The following is a 20,748-nucleotide window of genomic DNA, read 5'->3' on the forward strand; positions in this document are numbered from 1 at the left end:
ACCTTGGGATTGCTGCTTTTAGTCTTACTGATCTTCAACCGACCTGTCTGGCATGGTAGGACCTCGAGGAACGATTGTTCCAGCCAGCATAGCTCGATTGGTTCATCACGACAGGCAAGCCCAACCACCACGTCAAGGTAGCAGCAACGGTCGGTATCTTTGCATGGAATAGTGTAATTTTCATCGATGACTTCGTTCTAATTTTTTTTTCTATGAACAAGCTACTGAATTGCACCCCGACATATCGGATGAAAACAATAAATAAATTGAGAATTAGAGCTTGAAATGAAATCTTCAATGAAAATTATGTTCGCATTTGCAGAATCCATTAACGAAAACCATTCTAGATTTTGTACACATTGAATTAGAATTGCTATTAATTCATATACATTTTGTTCTATCCCGAACTAAGCAATGTTATAAGCAAAGCTGGATAGTGGCTAGTAGTGGAATCCAGGACGCGCGTTTCGTCCTATTTGGGACTCGTCAGCTGGATATACCTGCATCTCAGAGTTGATGTTCACTCCGGGACTCGAACCTGGTACCTGAGATGCATTTTTTTAAATTTTTTTTATTTCTTTTATTATTTCAGGAAAGATATAAACGTGGTGAATGGAATAATCAAGAGTTAATTAATAAATCATCCAATGTTCTAACTATTCTAGGTGATATTTCAGCTTATTTAGGTCATTTCAATGAAGCTGTTGCTTATTATACACAAGCTAATTCTACTAATATAAATCATAAAATCATTGATATGTATACAGATTTACGTCGTTTTAATGAAGCACATGAAATGTTGAAATCTAATAATGATATCAATGAACATAAATTATTATTAGTTAAAAATGCTGATTGGGCTAAATCAACGAATGAATATAGAACGGCAGTTAAAATGTATATGGACGCAGGTGAATTCATAAAAGCTATTGAATTATCTGATTTACATGGATGGACTGATATGTAAGTGAAGAGTTTTTTTCTAGGTGATTTCATAGTTGAATATGTAAGTCAATTGAAGTTAGAGCACTATGGTAAATGTGAAAGCGTTAGACGGCTGTTTCGTCCTAGTGTGGAACTGTTCAACAGAGGGCATCCTCGGACCTGCCTGCGGGTTTTCAAAACCAGGATCTATCGGTACCCGCACGCGAACGCTTAAGCTGTAGACCACTGAGCCGGTAGGCATTCAACGGTGTTAATGTTTAACTTCAACCAATTCACGAAATCACACCACCGTTCACTATTATCTTCAGTGAGTTATTGTCTCACACAGACCTGGTTAAACACTACTGGTTACGGCTTCAATTATTTTTATATGTTATTTCAATTTATACATTAAAAACCTTGATAAAATTTAATTATTTTCATAATTTAATTCAAAAACTGATGTTAATTAAATCATCATTAGAAACCAGAAAGCACTGGACAACTGTTTCGTTTTTATATGGAACTTCTTAGCAGTAAGTATTCATGACTATACCACTGGGGATGGAACCGACGGACTTCGGTCTCGAGCATGAACGTATCATATTAGTTCTCAATAGTAATAGAGCAATATGTTTTAAACGGAAATAATTTTTTGTGGGTATGAAATTTATTTTAAAACCCCATAGATTCCCAATAATTCACGTGAACCCTTTACCCACCAATCAAAAACATCATTTTAGTTGACCACTGAAATGAGTATTATTAGACCCATGAAAGTAGTGAGTTTATTTCAGCAATATCAATCCTAGTCATCATTGTTGTCAGCCATGTCTATTTTGAATAGTGAGGTGGATATAATTTTCACAGAGATATTTATTGGTGTAGGATTTCCAACGGAAGCGAAATTCCTGAGGAAGCTAAAAGCCTATGAGAATGTGTCTTTCAAGATGGTGGAAAATATTTGTTGCTCAGATGAATGATTTTGATGGAATTTTGTTCTCTGAGCTGGATGGTTTGATCATGGAACTTTCGTCGTTATTTTGAACGAAATCATCAGCGCAACCTCCAGGTAGAAGTGAAGTGTTTGAATTTCTCTATATGTGGCTCACTGCTTGTTCTGTAGACCGTGATGTTGATTGGTTATTGTTGACGTTTAACCAGTTAAAAGTTATAGAACAAAACTCCATCAAAATGTGACTTTCTGCTGTTTCATTTCATAGTAATCAGATTAGTCCAATGTTTCATTATTTTTTGTAAAGTTTAGCTGAAATATTATTGATTAATCAAGAAGACGGGTTTTAAGTTTTCCTAATTCAATGTAACATTCTGTGACACTGGCTTGATTCCCAGTGTGTAACACATTAGTCAGTACAATATCGACTTTGTTTCCCAGTGTAACATTATCATTAAAGCATGTTCTAAGAACTCTGTTTCCCTTTTTTTGTTCGTCTTCCATGTATATACACTAAAATTAGTTTGTTAGATATAAGTCGTCGTTTGGATAAAGATGATCATGAATATTTGGAACGTTGTGCACGTAGTTTAACTCGACTTGGTGAATATGCTTTCGCTGCAGATTGTTATGCTAAATATGGTGATATTGAAAATCAGTTGAATTTATACATTGAATCACACAATTGGGAAGAAGTAAGTTTTATTTGACATTATTATTATTCTTTATGTAAGATTTTGCATGGTTTTCAACCTATTCATGAGTGAATAACAAATTAATAAGACATAAGGTTATCTGATATCCAAACTGTTTGTAATGTGAACTTTCCAACTGATATGATAGGGGTTTTGAGGAGATTTCAGTAATTTTATTGTTGAAATCATGAGTCAGTTGAAACTAGACCACCATGGAAAACCTGGAAGCACTGGATGGCCGTTTCGTCCCATTGTGAGACTCCTCAACAGTGCGCATATGATAGGATTAATGAGAAACATTATTTCAGGTTTATATTTCTTGTATAAATTCACTATGAAATTTGTTCATTATGATAGATATGTGCTTCCGTCCAGTGTGATATTTGTATTCCTTATATCTATTCTAGTGAATTATATTCATTGCATGATTTCTTACAGTAACTATAAGGTTTAATTTTGTGGAAGAATCGGCCTAATAAAGGTGCTTTCGGATGATAGGTTTTCGGGATGTATTTAGGACAGTCTGTCAATCGTCGTTTGTGCAACTATTCTATATTCTTACTTTACGTCGTGAGCATTGCAGTGATTCCTGTTCAAAGTATAAATAACAAGATATCGTATACAACGGAGGTGACACAGGCACAACACTAAACAATTTGTAAGCTATTACCGCATACAGCCCTTGAACTTCAAATAAGAGTAGACAATTGAAAAACAACACAAGATTAATTTCCATGGTTACTGGGATTACAAAAATAAAAGGTGTTTATATAGTTACTATAGTACATAATTGGTCGAATGCTACCTTTTGAATCATGAGTGTTACAACGAAATATGTCACATGAATGAATCACTAATACAACTCGAAAACAGAGGTCCCCTAAAACTCCTAAACAAAGAAAGATTTCTGTAAAATTAATGTGATTGAATGAAAACAATTCAGTACATGACCACTTTTTTGTTCTATTTTAAGACTATTTAGGAGTTTGTTGTGATGATTTCACCAGGAATCATAGCTGGAACGTTCATATCTCACGGCTATTATAGTTAATCGAACTTATAAACCTATGCAATCAAGAGTTTTCATTGTGAACAGTACGATTTTAGTTTCAAATAAATTGAACATTGGGTAGAAAGTATTTTTGTTATATCCCAATAAGTAGAGAACTTTTTATTTCTGACGTTTCGTGACTTAATATAAACCGCTTCTTCAGAATAAATAATCGAATTGAATTAACACAAGTTTAACTTGTACAAAGGGATTATTGTACTATTTAAACTTGTGTTAATTTAGCGTCGGTTATTGATTTACCTTGAAGAGGCGGTCTACATTAAGTCACAAAACGTCAGAAATACAATTTTTCTACTCACTGGAATATAACTAATTGTTTCATAAATTGACTTACATAGTTTAATATCTTCGTCCTTGGTTACATTGTACATAAGGTGTGGTTGTAGGCAGTTGATTAGTATCTCTATGGGAAGTATCATATGTTATTCCATACCAATGATTCTATTTCTTGTTCAGTTTTAAATGAAGTGTGTATAAAATAAGAATGTTTTCTAATCGGTATTAACTTCTTTAATCAATATAATATTGATTATATCTTCATATCATAACTTTCTTGTAATCTGTAGGCATTCAATTTAGTAGAGAAACATCATGATTATACAAGAAAAGTTTATTTACCATATGCTAATTGGTTAGCAGAAAATGATAAATTTGAAGAAGCTCAAACAGGTAGGTATTCTAACATATATATATATGTGTACAGTATTACTCTGAAGGTGGACTTTCTTAAACATGTTATATAGGTTTGTATTGTGTCATGGTCTTATAGTGAAACACTTGTGTAAGTTTTGAGAAATAGTCATAAAATATACCCGCATAACCATGTTTAGTCTTTTGATGCCATGTATAAGTTTTAATAATATGAGAATTCATACAGCACATCAATCACGTAACGATTACAGTAACAAGATTGGTGAATTATTGATTAGAGTACTGTTCACAAAATGGAAGCAAATACTTCTATCTTAACAAATGACATCATTCTTTTTTTTTTGTTAACAAATCTTTCTTCCTTTCCTTTAGTGATAACCATAGTAACGTTGTTTTTATTTCAAATATTCGCTTTCTGATTGGTTATTACTAGCTTTAGTTCGCTGATTTTCTCGTGTTCTAAGTTTATATTTTGTCGCCATATAGTCTGAACTGTTCTTCATCAATCTTGACTTCAGTGTATGTTAATCTTTTCCTTCACTCCTGCATTTTTTTAGGGTTTCATCGTTTGGAGATTATTGTTAAGGCTGTGTGTCAGTTGCCGTATCATCAAGAGTGTGAATGTTTCAAATTTAAGAATATTGATGATTATTTTAAATCCTTGAAGCTTATATTCAGTCCGCGGTCTGAAACCTTTGTCGACATCCCCACACGATTATTTCATTCCTTAGGTCAGGACCCAACATTAATCCGTAAAAAAAGTGTTGGAAGTATATCGACAGTTATCGAACCCCAAGCACAATAACACTCAACCCCGAACTAATGGTCAAAGTAGATTTAAAGCTCATAAAGTCTATCATAAAGCCGGTACTGGTTCGAAAACTCCATTACCCCATCACATTACTCTACGAAAACTCAACAATTGAAAAGTCTTCCATCCAGATGCTAGCATTACAGTGTGTTACATTTCGCAATGTCTCTTATCCCTTCACTAATCACCATCTTAAAAATTTCGTCAGTTGCCGTATTATACAGCTTGTATTAGTTTCCATTCATATTAAGAGAATCTTTACCGTCAGTCATTAGAAATCATTGTAGACCTAACAGAATCAATCACAAGACACAGCATATTGATAAACTAATTCTCTGCTAAAAAACTTTTGTTTAACCATATTACTTAGTTACATTTTCATCAATATAATGGTAATCTTTTTGTTTACATTAATAAAATAGCATTTATCAAAGCTGGTTTACAAAATGAAGCTATCTCAGTACTTGAACAATTAGCTACATGCGCTGCTAAAGAATCACGTTTTGATGATGCTGGTTTCTATTATTGGAAATTATCTGTTTTATGCTTGAATATGTTGAATAATGAAACAAGTATGTATTCAAGTGTGTTTGTTTAATTTATGAATTGTTGAATACGCTGTTGCATATATTGTAAAATCAGAAAAGGTTTTGTAGAGATTTCAACGCTTTCATAGTTGAAATCATGAGTCAGTTGAAGCTAGACCATCGTCGAAAACCTGGATGAACTGGACGGGCGTTTCGTCCTATTGTGGGAGTCCTCAGCAGTGCGCATCCTGGGTTCGAATCTCGTGAGGCGGGGTCGTGGATGAGCACTGCTGAGGAGTCCCATAATAGGACGAAACAGTCGTTCAGTGTTTCCAGGTTTTCCATGATGGTCTAGCTTCAATGACTCATGATTTCAATCAAAGCATGGTATTTTTCTTGGTTCAACAGAATGTTTTGACAAATTAATTATAAGTGTCTCTTGACAACATTATTTACATGATACTGTTGTTTAACTCGCATTTTCATGTTTGAATTACAGTTACAAAACCAGTTTATCAGGAATTGTTATCTCGATATGATGACTTTCAGAGAAAAGCCGATGTTTATTATGTATATAATAATATATACCGTTTTCTGGTAAGTATTATTAATAATGAAATTAATTGTATCATCTTGATTGTTTGCTGTCCCAGATCTAATCAATGTTATCACTAGTTAGGCGTTCATTACATGAATTTAAGCAAAACTGGTTCGACCTACTAATTAGGAGGAAGATATGGATAGTATCAAGTGTTTCGATACAATTTACAGACTGGAGGAAAAGGTTTTACAACTTATAGAATTAATCTGTTTGTAAACAATGTATAAGCGTTAATTTTGAGGCAACTCCGCCTGTAGCTCTTCTAGAGTTACTGCCGGTCCCAAGCCCGGGTAAAGGAGGAGGGTTGGGCATGGGGTTAGCGACCCCATCCCGTAGAAAAGCTAACTCGCTAAAAAAACGCTAACCAGAAAAAATGATTCAAACCATTTAAACTCTGCCCTGGGAGTTGAAGGAATAATTATGACGTCTCATGATGAAAGCCAAAATTCTTCGGAAGTCACGAGACCGATGCACCTTCTAACAACCAGAGCAACACTCTTTATAGGTACATGGAACGTCCGAACAATGTGGGAGACAGGAAAGACCAGCCAAATAGCAATGGAAATGAGGAGATACAACTTGGCAGTACTCGGAATCAGCGAAACCCATTGGACACAAACTGGACAACAAAGGTTAGATACAGGAGAGATGCTGCTGTACTCCGGTCACGAAGAGGAAAATGCTCCACGCACTCAGGGAGTTGCTCTAATGCTGTCCAAAGAAGCCCGAAATGCACTTGTGGGATGGGAATCTCATGGACCCAGGATAATCAAAGCATCATTCAGAACAAAGAAGCAAGGGATCACAATGAACGTTATCTAATGTTATGCACCCACCAATGATAGCAACGACGATGATAAAGATCAGTTCTATGAAAGGCTGCAATCAATTATAGAGAAGTGCTCACGAAAGGACCTCACCATCCTGATGGGAGATCTAAATGCTAAAGTTGGAGTGGACAACACAGGATATGAAGATCTAATTGGACGACATGGATTAGGAGAGAGAAATGAAAATGGGGAGAGACTTGCAAATCTATGTGCATTCAACAAATTGGTTATAGGCGGCACAATATTCCCACACAAGCGCATTCACAAAGCTACATGGATCTCACCGGACCACACCACAGAGAACCAGATTGATCACATCTGTATCAACAAAAAATTCCGAAGATCAATGGAAGATGTGAGAACCCGGAGAGGAGCTGACATAGCTTCAGATCACCACCTGGTTGTGGCCAAGATGAGACTGAAGCTAAAAAAACACTGGACAACTGGACAAACAGCACTACAAAGGTTCAATACAGCCTTCCTTCGAGATACTGACAAGCTCCATGAATTCAAGATAACTCTCAACAACAGGTTCCAAGCTCTACAGGATCTACTGAATAAACAAGAAACTACTTTGGAGGACAACTGGAAAGGGATAAAAGAAGCACTAACTTCAACGTGTCAGGAGGTTCTTGGTCCTAAGAAGCATCATCACAAGGAATGGATCTCTATGGGAACCCTGGACATGATTTAAGAAAGGAAGAACAAGAAAATAGCAATTAACAACAGTCAAACTCATTCAGAGAAAGTGAAAGCACAAGCAGATTACGCAGAAGCAAACAGGGAAGTGAAGAAAAGCATTAAAGCCGACAAGCAGAAATACATGGGAGAACTAGCAACGACGGCGGAAAAAGCTGCAAGAGAAGGGAATATGAGACAACTATATGATACAACGAAGAAATTGGCAGGAAGATATAGCAAACTAGAGAGACCAGTCAAGGACAAAGAAGGAGAGGCAATCACTGAGATTCAAGAACAGAGGAAAAGATGGGCAGAATACTTCGAGGAACTGCTGAATAGACCAGCCCCATTGAACCCACCGAACATCGAAGCAGCCCACACTGACCTTCCAATAGATGTCACTCCACCAACGATCGAAGAAGTCAAGATGGCCATCAGACAAATCAAAAGTGGGAAGGCGGCAGGACTTGACAATATACCAGCAGAAGCACTGAAGTCAGACATTGAAATAACTGCAAACATGCTTCACCTTCTATTCAAGAAGATTTGGGAAGAGGAACAAGTGCCAATGGACTGGAAAGAAGGATATCTCATCAAGATACCAAAGAAAGGAGATCTGAGCAAATTTGAAAACTACAGAGGCATCAGTTTGTCATCAGTACCAGGAAAAGTTTTCAACAGAGTTCTGCTGAATCGGATGAAAGACGCAGTAGACGCCGAACTTAGGGATCAACAGGCTGGATTCCGTAAGGATAGGTCGTACACAGACCAGATTGCGACACTACGGATCATCGTTGAACAATCAGTTGAGTGGAACTCATCACTATACGTCAACTTCATTGACTATGAGAAGGCGTTTGATAGCGTGGACAGGAGAACATTATGGAAACTTCTTCGACATTATGGAGTTCCTGAAAAGATTGTCAACATTATCCAAAACTCATACGATGGACTACAGTGCAAAGTCATGCATGGAGGACAGCTGACAGATGCATTTCCAGTAAGGACCGGAGTCAGACAAGTCTGTCTACTCTCCCCATTCCTCTTCCTTCTAGTGATTGACTGGATTATGAAGAATTCGACATCTGACGGGAAATACGGAATACAATGGACTTCTCAGAATCAATTAGATGATTTGGACTTCGCAGATGACCTAGCCCTCCTCTCTCATACACACGAACAAATGCAGATGAAGACCGCAAATGTAGCAGCAGCCTCCGCATCGATAGGCCTCCACATTCACAAAGGAAAAAGCAAGATTCTCAAATGCAACACGGAGATTATCAACCCAATCACACTTGATGGCGAAACTCTGGAAGAGGTGGAAACATTCACGTACCTGGGAAGCATCGTTGATAAACAAGGAGGATCGTATGCAGATGTAAAGACGAGGATTGGCAAAGCAAGGGAAGCATTTCTACAATTGAAGAACATATGGAACTCAAAACAACTGTCAACTAATTTCAAAGTCAGAATCTTTAATACGAACGTGAAGACAGTCCTACTGTATGGAGCTGAAACGTGGAAAACTATTACGGCCATCATCAGGAAGGTACAAGTATTTATAAACAGTTGTCTACACAAAATACTCAACATCCATTGGCCGGATACTATCAGTAACAGCGTTTTATGGGAGAGAACAAACCAGCTTCCATCTGAAGAGGAAATTAGGAAAAGACGTTGGAAGTGGATCGGACATACATTAAGGAAATTAATGTGCATTACAAGGCAATCCTTAACTTGGAATGGTGAAGGGAAGCGGAAAAGAGGAAGGCCAAAGAACACATTACACCGGTAAATAGAAGCAGATATGAAAAGGATGAATGTTAACTGGAAAGAACTGGAAAGGAAGGCTCAGGACAGAGTTGGATGGAGAATGCTGGTGAGCGGCCTATGCTCCTCGACGAGGGGTAACAGGCGTAAGTAAGTAAGTAAGTAATTTCGAGGCATTTTGTGATTTAAATAGTAGGTAGTATTCGTCACAGACTGATCATAATCTGAATGCGATTTCAGACCAAGGACGATTAGATGACTATCTTGTCTTAATTTAAGACTTCACAGCACTACATGTCTTCAAAGTTTATAGGAATGAAACCTATGACTTCTGTTTCTCGCGATCAGTCATTAATCGTTATATCACTTGATTAACATTCAACAGTAAACATTTTCAACTTCGATCAACTTGTGAGAACACCATCGTATTTATGGTTATTCATTTTCGTTTCTAGTTTTAGTGAGAACATCAACGCTGAGATGCAGATGCAGTTTACGAGTGCGAAATTACACAATACCTTTGTAAAACATGATAATCATACATTAAATACATCATTTGCATATTTTCCTTGAGTTATCCTTTATACGCTCTAGCATTCTTGCAATCCAGTCGTTATATCGACTACTCTTTGTTCCCCTTCCTCTTCTGTTTATTTCACTCTTCTACTAGTAAGCATTCTATTCCCAATTCCTGCTACACATTACTTATGTCTGTCCGTATAAGTAGTGCATACCACATAAGTACGTACAACTGGCAAATCCTGAGTAGAACTTAATTAAAACTTCTGTGGATTGAGAGGACGTAAATTTTGTTTCTTTTTACTTATGTAATCAGAATTTCAAGTAAATGCGAAAATCTGTAGCCTCTGAACTGCTGTTTCCTTTTAAAATGGGACTTGTCAGCAATGGCTGATCCACAACCATGCAACTAAAAATCGAACCCAAGTCCTTTGGTCTTGAACGTGAACGCCCAACTTGTAGACCGCTGAGTCAGCATCTAACGGTGTACACGTCTTACCTCAATTAATTCACGACACAGTTCAGTTTACTGTCGATCATAAATACACCCAGTTAGCTAATGACAGTTATCACGAAATCCATATCAAGCCCAACACCCTGGTGACTAATTCCAACCATATAACGTCAAAACATATTGCATATTGCACATAGATTAGTGGCCATATTGCATTTTGACTGGTAGGATTCGATCAACACTAACGATTAGACCAATGTAACTTTGATTTGTACTACTCAGTGATATATGAATATGACATTATGAGTTTCTTAAATTGTGCTAATTTCACACAATAATGCACATTAAGGTTTACAAGGATCACATTTCCACAGTTATAATAGTGAATTAACTTCGTGAAATTCTTTTCTTTTTTTTTTAGCATGAACCATTTGCTTCACATATGCCTGAAACCTATTTCAATATGGCACGTTATTTAATACATATTTTACAGTTTGGTGATATACCGGAAGTTTCAAAAGCGTATTCCTTTTCTGATTTCTCTTCAGTAATTCATTTTGTTTTTGTTCTACATCTCTTTTTGATGAATTCAATATGTCATCTGGGTTTTATGTGAGATCCTATACAGTTGTTTGTCTTTGGTGTTTTTTCTAGATTGATGTTACTGAGTATAGTTGAAATTATGATTGATTAATTACCGCTTCACAATACGGATTCATATTTATTTTGCATAGAATTTAATGGCCCCCAAATGCCCTGGTACGGCCGAGAGTGGGTAGGGTCCGCCCTCTCTCTCGAAATACTCTCACACGGCTACGCGTATACAGCCTCTGCCAGGGAAGTCCTACTCACTGCCTTCTCGTGGCATTACTGTTGTTTACGAAATTGAGAGGACGAAAAACGAATGTCCGGCGCTTTAACCGGGTTGGTGGACACGGAAAAATCACCTAGATGAGTTGGAAAATCCTAATTCCAAATCAATGGTGCACAGGGGCTCCAGTATCCTGAGGGAACAAATGGCGTATGAATCAATCGTTGATCACCGGCTACCATAGGACTACATCTCCTCACGATGCTCCACTGTCTTGTGGATCAGATCTTTAGGTCAAACGCTCCGGGTGTGGTCCCCTTAGAAAACCACCTGCTTCAGTCTGGGCACCTGGGCAGTATCACAGCCCTCACACAAATCAAATGAGATTTGTGTGGTGCATATGTATCTGGTGCCCCTTTGTGTCAATATTTATGTGTTTAAATAAGTAAATAAATAAATAATGTAAGAATCTTGGAAAGTTAGTTAATATGAATATATATTCGGTTGTTTAACAGAGTAATGAATTTCTTTTTCTATTTTGATTAGACTACAGTTTTACAGCAGCATTACATTTTGATATTACGCGGTTAGTAACAATGAGCAAGGTGGACTGAACTGAAGTTTCATCATAATTAAAGCTCATTAACAAGTTGTAATTAGAACCCTTCAGGAATCGTAAAATGGTTAGACGGAGTGTTGAGATGGTGGAGAAGATTTGTAGCTTAGATGGATTATTTTCATGGAGTTTTGTTCTCTGAGCTGGATATTCTTAAGGTCAGCAAGAACCAATCAACATCGAGGTGAACAGGAAAAGCTGTGAACCACATGTGGAGAAATTCGAACACTTCACTTTTACCCGAAGTTTGTGCTGATGATGTCGTTCAGAATAACAACAAAAGTTTCATGGTCAAACCATCCAGCTCAGAGAACAAAGCTTCATCAAGGTTAAACGGAGTTTTTAGACAAAAATGGACACGGATTCACATTGATAATACCTAAAACCTTATGTTTCACTTAGTCACGGAGTATCAGGAAAAAATCCTGGTGTGTCTGCAATTATCTCTTATTGAATAAAAAACATACCAAAAATTACAGTAATAAAAAGATGATTGCATATTCTTGTGCAGATTAGTTTAATGTAACAACAGATTGTCCAATAAGATTATCCCGATTACAAAGAAGCCCTGATCGAAATCTGGATTGGAAAGTTTCTACCTAACTAATCCATGGCCTAAAATATCGAGTTCTGAATCATTTTACTGTGACCTAAACTGTTAATTGTTTCTTCAGGATCCTCCATACCAAACTGATGTTGTGTTTATCCATTCCTCAACTCTGATTGAATTCAATCGATCAAGTCGTTATATGGTCAGATTGTGCTAACTATCATGAAAAGTGGGGTCTAGATTCCTCAATTAAATTAAATTCAGTAACCTTAAACCGTGCAAAATACTTCGAATGTTGGAATCAAAGTTATATTCCAATGTGATAGATACCTTTAGATCAAAACTCAAGACTTGACATTACGATATTTTTCACTTTTCATCAAGTACTTTGTGTAAAGTTAAGAATTCTTTTCAGCATTCCGGCATATCTCATTAGTTTCTAAATTTAGGTTTTTATATCCAATAAAAAAACAGACTAACTTCCATGATACAAAAATCTTGATTCATAATATGTATTTAACTAAAATGAATGAAACTTCAATCTGTGGCTATTCAGTAGGCTTTGGATAACTTTATCGATCCTTATTCTTAACGAAATATTCGCTAATATTATGTAGGAATAAACATTTTACAGTTTATTCTCTACTCGTTATCCCAACAAATACAATTTTTTGATTGTGATCATAAATCGATCGATGTTAGACCACCATTTAAAACCTGGGAACATTGAACAGCACTTTCGCTCTAGTATGGGACTCCTCAGCAATGCACATCTATGATCCCGCACGCGTGACTCGAAATTAAGACCTTCCATTTCGCGCGCGAACGCTTAACCTCCAGACCACTGAATTCGCCGGCATCCAACGGTGTTAATCTCCAAGTTCAACCAATCTACGAAATTACTCGGTAATCTTCCATTTTCTGAGGTAGATACCTGACACGACGTGCAGGATCGTGGATGCGGACTCCTGATGAGTCCCATACTGGGACGAACCGGCAATCTAGTGCTTCCAGGTTTTCAATGGTGTTTTGACATCGATCGATTCATGATTTCGATCAAAAACAATCTATACAACCCCATAATGAAAATATAATTTTCAATCAAATTAGTGAAAAAGACGCTGTAAATAGTGTTATCTTAAAGATGGTGATTAAAGCAATGAATAAAACCATTCCTTATATATAGTCCGAATTAGTTATCAAGTCATACCATTTCAAACGATTCTAATCATCATGCGTAACTGTTCAAATTTTCGTGATTCTATTTCTCAAAATTGTCAATATCTTATCTGGGTGAGCACTACTGAGGAGTCCCATGATAGGACGAAACGGCCGTCCAGTGCTTCCAGGTGTTCGATGGTGGTCTAGCTTCAATTGACTAATGATTTCAACTATGAAAATACTAAATTCTCCACAAAACCCCTTATGAACCAAAATATTTGTGTTAATATACATATATGTATATAACGGTTTACTCTTCTTTTTAATTTTTGAGTTACTGCTTATCAACCTTTGGTTAATACCTTAACTTGCATAAACATTTTAGTGCAGTTTTGTATACTTTAGCAAAACATGGTCGTACACTAGGTGCATACAAGTTGACCAAACAAATATATGATCGATTACAAACACTGCATATGCCATCTAAGATGCGTGATGAAGTAGATTTAGCTAGTATTACCTTGAATTCTGGACCGATGATTGATTCTGAGGTGGGTTGATGTTTTCAAATATTTACACATCACGTGTGTGATAGCTATGAAATAGATGTCTAATTTATTTTGGATCGGGACTTACGATGTAATTTAGGACATAGGTCTCATTTATGCAGCTCATATCCCCATAGTGACCGCCCTAATTCGATTCTGAATACATTTCTTCGCTACCCTGAAAGACATTCATATCTTTTATTTGATGAAGACGATTGTATAAATCAACAGGAAATATACACTGTTGGGTATAGACAATGAACAGGAATAACGGGGTCAATATTAACCAACCAATCAAGTTGAGACCAGCTATTGGCAAATTATGAAAATTTGACTTGGAAAAATTATTCGGTAAAATCCTAGTTACTTATAAGTAACATAAATGGATCATATGGTGTAAATGTCAGTCTGTTATTTTGATCAGAATGGGGTTTGTGGTGATTAGTGATTTTAATAGTTGAATTCATGAATAGATTAAATCTGGACCACCATGGAAAACCTGGAAGCACTGGATGTACACTTTGTTCTCAACAGTTCACATCTACGACCCCGCATGTGCGTGCTAGACTGAAGGTCTTGGGTTCAAATCCTGCGAGTTGGACCGTGGATGCACACTGTTGAGGAGTCCCATACTAGTATGAAAGGGCTATCCAGTACTTCCAGGTTTTCAACGGTGGTCTAGCTTACTTCGACTCATGCATTCAACTACTAAAGTCTATTATTTGTCGGATACGTACGTGAAGGTTAGTAGTACTCACAGTTGTAGGAATGTTATACAGTATCCATGAATAAATGTAAGTAATGTGATAGAAGGGTTGACTGACATGATATTGTTTAGGGTAGACGTTTCAATTATATTCTAGATCTTATCCTTAGTATGACCTTGCGTAACTGCGCCTGTAGGGCTACTGCCATTCCCAAACCCGAGTAAAGGAGGACGGTTAAGCATGGGGTTGGCAACGTCATCAAGTAGAAAGCAACCTTGTTAAAAAAACGCTAGGTAGAATAAACAATTAATAGCCTACCATAAAGATGAGGATATTGATCCTCTCATGTTTCCACTTACGTGAACCTATTCTACTTAGGTTATAACTTAACCTGACCACTGTAGTTTTCCTATTGGATTAAAAATCGGGTTTTGTCATTTTCGACATGGACATACATGTTTTCATAGCTAAATTATAAGACTATTCAATTTGCCACCTGGTTTGAATCCTGCGTACGGGATCGTTGATGCGCACTGCTGTGGGACACCGTACTAGGACGAAACGGCAGTCCAGTGTTTCCAGGTTTTCAGTGGTGGTCTAACACTGATCGTCTCGTGTTCTCGATTAAAACTTAACAATCTCCAAAAACCTTTACTGATATTAGAAGAGTATGAATAATCAATGCACATATATCTAATGAATTTTACTTTAGAATATGGTTGGAATCAGTTAAAATAGGACAGATAATGACAATCAATGCAAACAGTTTTATAAAATCCGGTGCCAAAAACCTGGTATTTTGTACTAGTTTTAGGCTTTATTATAGGATGAACTCACTATGGCACATGGTAGCGAATCTGAAAATCCTCAGCTCACATCATAAATGTAATATATTCAAATGAATCAACGATAGGAAATCTCTATGAAATCATACGTTGAGCAATCTGATAGATTTTAAGTAACTTACTTTGAACAGTTTCTTTTTATTATTATTTCATTCTTGCTAGGATATTAGTACTATGTGTTATAGATGTTCAGCAACCAATCCACTATTGAATAGTTTGGGCAATCGATGTATGAATTGTAAAGAACCCTTTATTTATTCTTTTATTAATCTTGGTAAGTGTACATGATTCATAATTTCATTTAAATTGTAAATAGATTACGTTAGTGAGGTATATATGAAGAGAAATTAGTGTTGACTAATAACTGACAGATTAAATTTTTAGTGTCGCCCTATGTCTGACTCCAGTCATGTCGTATGAATGATTGATATCGAAATATACATCTCGGCTACCGTCGTATATAATCATCGACTTAAATAGTATTCGTGAATAATGGAATCAAATAAGTCAATTAAGAGGATGGATTTCGAATACGTATATATCATAGAATCGTTGATTTAAATAGAAGATAAGAGAAACGATTTGACGAAAGTGAAGAGGAGAGAACGAAGCGAAGTGAGATGAGACGCAATGGAAAAGGATAGTGAGCCAATTCGTTTTGATCAAGCCTGACTTATTATTCATATTCAGACAACTAATTACAGACACGTGATGAATAGGGTAAGCAATTAGCACACATACGATCATATAAAAACGATTAAGGGTTAATAAGCTAATAAGTGACAAAGCCGAAATGTGGCTTGAGAAGAATGAATAGATTTATCTGTCCAGAGGTTAGAATAACCCATGTAAGCTTGATATAGCAGCAACAACTACAAATTAACATTTATCAAAGAAAGTAACTGTATATACTGATTATACATTTACGGTAGTAATTAAAGTCAATTTGTTTAGTTTAAACAGTATTAGGTAGTTGAAGTCAATCAACAAGATACGGTGGATTGAGATTTCATGCTAATTGAAACTTTTCTGCAATACGTAGCTGATACTTCTCTGTGAGACTAACCATTCGCTGTTACAGTCGGTTCACGAATACTGTAGAAATAAGATATTTTATTTTATTGATCACTGAGTAGTAATCATTTTCATATTTGTTTAGTCCTCATTACGGACCAAATTCTACCAACCAAGTTGTTATGTGATCATTAGCCTCAGTGAATCAATATCGTGTGTACTATATTACCATGTTCGGTGATTAAAGATATTCTTTGTTGATAAGGAGCAACTAGCTTGAAACCTAGTTCAATGATTTCTTGACATTTTTTTACAAGTATCTAGCATCATAAAACTATTAGGATCTTGATTTACAGAATTCCATCGATGCTAAGTACTTCAAAGATTTGTCTGTGCCTATTGACGAGGGGCGACTAGTTCGTAACCTAGGTCCACGATTTTATTTCAACTGCCAGAAATCAACTATTATCCTACACTATTACAGTGTAATGAACAAGAAAGCGAGTGTGAATAGTCGAATATATTTAGGCACAAATTACAGACTATCTCACTAAATTCTGATACCCATACAGTCAACAGTTAATTTGCAAAATAACAATCAATTGTTTCAATTTTGACTATCCCTTCTGCAAATATCAGTCCATCTTCTCTGATTTCATTGTTCATGCATTCTCATACCGATCACATTTCGTTCCTGTTCTTTCCTTATAGATCTTCTGCCAAAATACATTCTATGTCTGACTATCACTATATACTACTTATGTGGATATAAGTAACCCACACCACAACAGTACCAGTTACTTAGTGTTTTCTTTTGTTTAAGTCACCCCTCACTGAAAAAAAAGAAATAAGTAATAGATAAATGAATAATGTTCTTTTTTTAATTTTTTTAATACAGAGCAATTGCCAATAGTTGAGTTCATTCCAGAAGATAATTTATCACATGAAGAAGTACTAAGTTATTTACAAAGTGAACCACCGTCTTACAGAAATTTGAAAGATGAAGATATAAATAATATTGAATTAAGCAATGAATGTAAGTTGAATTAGCTTATAGTCATTTTTTGTTATGAAATAACTTTAAGGTAGACAATTATCAACTATAGACGAGCATTGAATAGTCGTTTCGTCTTCATTTAGAACTCATCAGGAGTTCACTCTCACACTTACTTACTTACTTACGCTTGTTACCCCTCGTGGAGGATCATAGGCCGCCCACCTGTTCTGGTTAGCACTTCTCAGCGAGTTGGTTTTCTATAGGATGGGATCACTAACCCCATGCCCAACCCTCCTCCTTTACCCGGGCTTGGGACCGGCAGTAACTCTATAAGAGCTACAGGCGGAGTTACTCTCACAGCCTTACTTAAAATTAAGTTCATGATTTTCAGTCTCTACATTGAGAACATTCTAATGTGACTAATGAATTGTTATCTAACTGATTACTTTTTCAATACTATTCAATTCACTATTTGGGATGATCACTAAATGTATCTGATCATCTACATAGTTGAACTCGATTAGTGATGTTCTCAAAATATAACTTCGAAATTCTGTTCCATAAAGAAAAGAACCTAAATTAGGAAAACAACAGTTTTGATAGTTATTATACCTAGGACCTGAACCGCATACAACTTGAGCACTGGAACTCTTGAACCCTCTAAGTCGCAAGTTATATAAAAGAAGACGAGTAGAAAGGCATCTTACTCTTACCAGTCAATTATGGCACAAAACACTAGGGTATTTATAGTGTTTAGTAAAAATAAAATAATCAATACAATCATCCAATCCGTAGTCAGTTGGTTTTAGCATCTATCCAATCGGGAAGCTACACGTCGAGATTCTGAAATGCTCTTCCGAATGATGATTGGATGGAATGTCTCCGGTTCTTTCAGAGCTTCCTTGAGTTCACCGGGAGTCGTTTTCACAATAATTTGTTATATAAAACATGAGTATTCTGCCAATCAATGCAAATATAAATAATTCATACAGTCAATCAAATCTATTTTACCATGTTGTACATTGATAAGAAGAGAGCACTATACTTACGTAATGTTTTCACCGAGTATGGAATTTTGATAAAGACTATTAGTTACTAAGATATAATAGTAATAACTATTTTGATGTATCCATTCAGTTCTCAATTTCTTTTTTAAACCTTTTTCAGATTCACAAACACTTAAAATATCCCATGAACAAGAAAATGGATCACTAGATCAAGATCCATTCATGGCTAAATTATTAAATTCAGATGTAAGTTCTATCTATCATATATTTGTTGCTTTTGTGTAAATTTCTAACCAGTGATATTTTTTGTCCTGATGATTTTGATGTTGTCCACTATAAACTATAACTCGATATCATTGAGTAAAAATTGTTTAGGAGTCCCATAATAGGACGAAACGACCGTCCAATTCTTCCAGGTTTTCCATGGTGGTCTAACTTCAATTGACTCATGATTTCAACTATAAAAATTGTTTATCTGAACTAATGGACATCTTAACGCTGATTCTTCTTTTATAAACCGGAAACAGTTATTCTAGCTAATTGGCGGATTAAGTTATCTACTAGTACACCTGATATAGTTTTTTTTATCATAGGAGTGAATGCTGTCGTAAATGTGGACAATTCTAAGATAGTGTATACACTAAGTTTTAACGCCTTCATTTCAGTCAAACTTTTTGTGAACAGAAAGATATTAGGGTGAGTAAAACTTGTAGGAGAATAATCAAGTGGTTACTAAATAGTACCTTGGATAGTATCACTTTTGTTGTAAGTGAAATGAAAATAAAGATACAGTAGTAAGATATGTTACTCATGTTCTGTAGCTGTTATTTTGAATATCTCCAGTAGGAAGTATGCACCTCCAAACTTGACACTTGAATTTTGCTATACATTTATCAATTCACCACTTATACAGAGTGTGGGAAAATCATTTAATTAATATATCTGGGCAAAGAATGAACAAGAGTGTCACAGATTCCTTCTGAACACATAAACTAGAACTAAATATTCAGATCACTATAGATTCTGCCATACGTAGGAGGTGGGATTGAACTGCATTGGGAGACGATGAAGATATATGGTAGATTACTTGAAATGATTTGATTTTATCTAACATATGATCACTGTCAACTAGTTTTGCCAAGATAGAGTTATGAATTGTCTTTGTTTGACTGAAACCAAACTAAGAGATTTTCACTCATTCGTGGTTCATTAAGTTTCAGGGTAATACATTGTAGTGCCGTGCTTCAATAATAGTTCACTTCGATAACCGTTATTATACCAATCTTAACGGTGTATAAAATCAGAAGGCAAAAGGAAGCGGCAACTACATTTTTATTGATGAATGATGCAGACCAGAAGGTTATAAGCACATGAGCAAGTGTAAGCGAGCGAAGCAAAGGTGATGCATAGTGGAGATGGCTGGGATGTCAACTCGCTATGAGCAAGCATTACTAAATATTTATAATCAGACAAAAATGAATGACAGACATATTATGAATAGGATACGAAGGGTACACATATACGCTCATATAAAGAAGTAGTCAAGGTTAATAAGCGAATAATGAACAAGATCAAAATATGACTCATAATGGATAGGCGAATTGGCTTGGCCAGTAACTAGAGTGAAGTATATGGTCTTAACATATAGACTGATACTACAACATCTAATATAGCTATCGCCATGACAGTAGATGGATTTGTAGATGAACATCGAGGAAGCCAACCTAGGTAACTTAACCTTTGTTTGAGTTGATATCAATGGTTCGCTGTAAAAATTCAATGCAAGATCAGCTGCATAGAATGCTTTATTAACCCCTCTTGCTAGTCTATCATGTAGGACATCGCTAGCCACATCTCTGTTGTATTGTCTTTTTAGAAATAGGATTTCCTTACAAGCGGCCCATATCTTCAATTCACTTTCGCCTTCATACATATACTTTTCAGAAACCTCCTATGGTAACCTATTTCTCTCAATGCGTTATTAGTGAACTCCAACTCC

The 20,748-nt window shown here is 36.0% G+C and overlaps 1 protein-coding gene across 1 annotated transcript in view; it reads left to right on the top strand.

Moving 5' to 3' along the window:
- Positions 1 to 20,748, top strand: part of Smp_194900 (putative wd-repeat protein) — a gene marked incomplete at both ends in the record, with an annotated part of 52,714 nt that overhangs the window by 28,861 nt on the left and 3,105 nt on the right. Inside the window, 10 exons of the mRNA XM_018797391.1 lie at positions 593 to 963; positions 2,403 to 2,574; positions 4,213 to 4,315; positions 5,531 to 5,680; positions 6,135 to 6,232; positions 10,915 to 11,015; positions 14,017 to 14,182; positions 15,894 to 16,005; positions 17,644 to 17,781; positions 18,910 to 18,995. Of these exons, the coding sequence (XP_018652437.1) occupies positions 593 to 963; positions 2,403 to 2,574; positions 4,213 to 4,315; positions 5,531 to 5,680; positions 6,135 to 6,232; positions 10,915 to 11,015; positions 14,017 to 14,182; positions 15,894 to 16,005; positions 17,644 to 17,781; positions 18,910 to 18,995 (1,497 nt within the window). The remainder of the gene's footprint in view (positions 1 to 592; positions 964 to 2,402; positions 2,575 to 4,212; positions 4,316 to 5,530; positions 5,681 to 6,134; positions 6,233 to 10,914; positions 11,016 to 14,016; positions 14,183 to 15,893; positions 16,006 to 17,643; positions 17,782 to 18,909; positions 18,996 to 20,748) is intronic.

This window comes from Schistosoma mansoni, chromosome 4, assembly GCF_000237925.1.
Source record: "Schistosoma mansoni strain Puerto Rico chromosome 4, complete genome".
In the NCBI taxonomy this organism is placed as follows: domain Eukaryota; kingdom Metazoa; phylum Platyhelminthes; class Trematoda; order Strigeidida; family Schistosomatidae; genus Schistosoma; species Schistosoma mansoni.